General features: G+C 50.4%; 1 protein-coding gene across 1 annotated transcript in view; it reads right to left on the bottom strand.

Annotated features, from left to right (window-relative positions):
* Positions 1-918, bottom strand: part of GATAD2B (GATA zinc finger domain containing 2B) — a 15,020-nt gene that overhangs the window by 5,577 nt on the left and 8,525 nt on the right. Inside the window, exon 5 of the mRNA XM_009322225.1 lies at positions 124-294. Within this exon, the coding sequence (XP_009320500.1) occupies positions 124-294 (171 nt within the window). The remainder of the gene's footprint in view (positions 1-123; positions 295-918) is intronic.

Consider the following 918-nt stretch of genomic DNA (forward strand, 5'->3'; position numbering starts at 1 on the left):
TCCTGCTGAGCTCTGAGCATCTCCGTGGCACTCATCAGACTCGTAAGGCACCTCCTGTTTTCCCTTCTTGCTAACCCCACCGGGCAACCGTGCCCAAAACCCAGCGCCAAATTAGTCACCTACCGGTTGGTAGTTGATGGCTGGATTCATGCTTGGAGTTGTAGTGCGGATGAGGCCAGGTTTAGGAGGAACCCGCTGCCCTTGTAACTGGGCAGGGTTCGGAGCAATCACACGCTGCGACATAAGCATATGGGGCAGAGTCGTATTTGTGGCAGACCTAATGACACTGTGACCCTGTCGAGAAAGGAAACAAGAAATAAACTGGGGGGGAAAAAAAAAAAGAAGGACTTGAGGCAAACCAGAATTTTGAGTTCCCTGATCAGGCTCTGCAACAGCAGAGCACTTCCACTTATCCGTAATTCCAGTTAACTTCTAATGCGAGACACCGCTCAAAGAACTTAACTTTTCCTCTAATTGTCCTTTATTTTAAATAATCACGGCCATTTTGCCTGGAGGGAGGATGTCTCGAGTTAACAAACTCATATTTTCTGTAGAGAGGCTGGAATTGCACCTGAGTCAAGAAAAGAGGCAGTGATCCGGTGGAGCAACCCGCTTCCCAGGAGCCAGCCAGCTCACCGGGAAGGGGACGGACCTCCAGGATCTAGGCTGGGACGTTTGGGAAGGCAATTTTCAAGACACGCGTTCGCGGCCTATCTTTGCGTTAAAAACAACCCCGTCGATTCGATCAATATGGAAAAATGCCAGGGGAGAAGAGGGGATTAAAAAAAAAACAGAGGCGGGGGCTGTTTGCCAGCCGCACGGAGCTACTAAAACCAGAATTCACACCGGCGCCCGAGTTCGAAGTGAAACGGTTTATGAGAGTCCTGACTAACAGGGAGATGGGTGTTTGCCTCCGGC

The sequence above is a fragment of the Pygoscelis adeliae genome, unplaced genomic scaffold, assembly GCF_000699105.1.
Source record: "Pygoscelis adeliae isolate BGI_AS28 unplaced genomic scaffold, ASM69910v1 Scaffold704, whole genome shotgun sequence".
Taxonomy (NCBI): Eukaryota; Metazoa; Chordata; class Aves; order Sphenisciformes; family Spheniscidae; genus Pygoscelis; species Pygoscelis adeliae.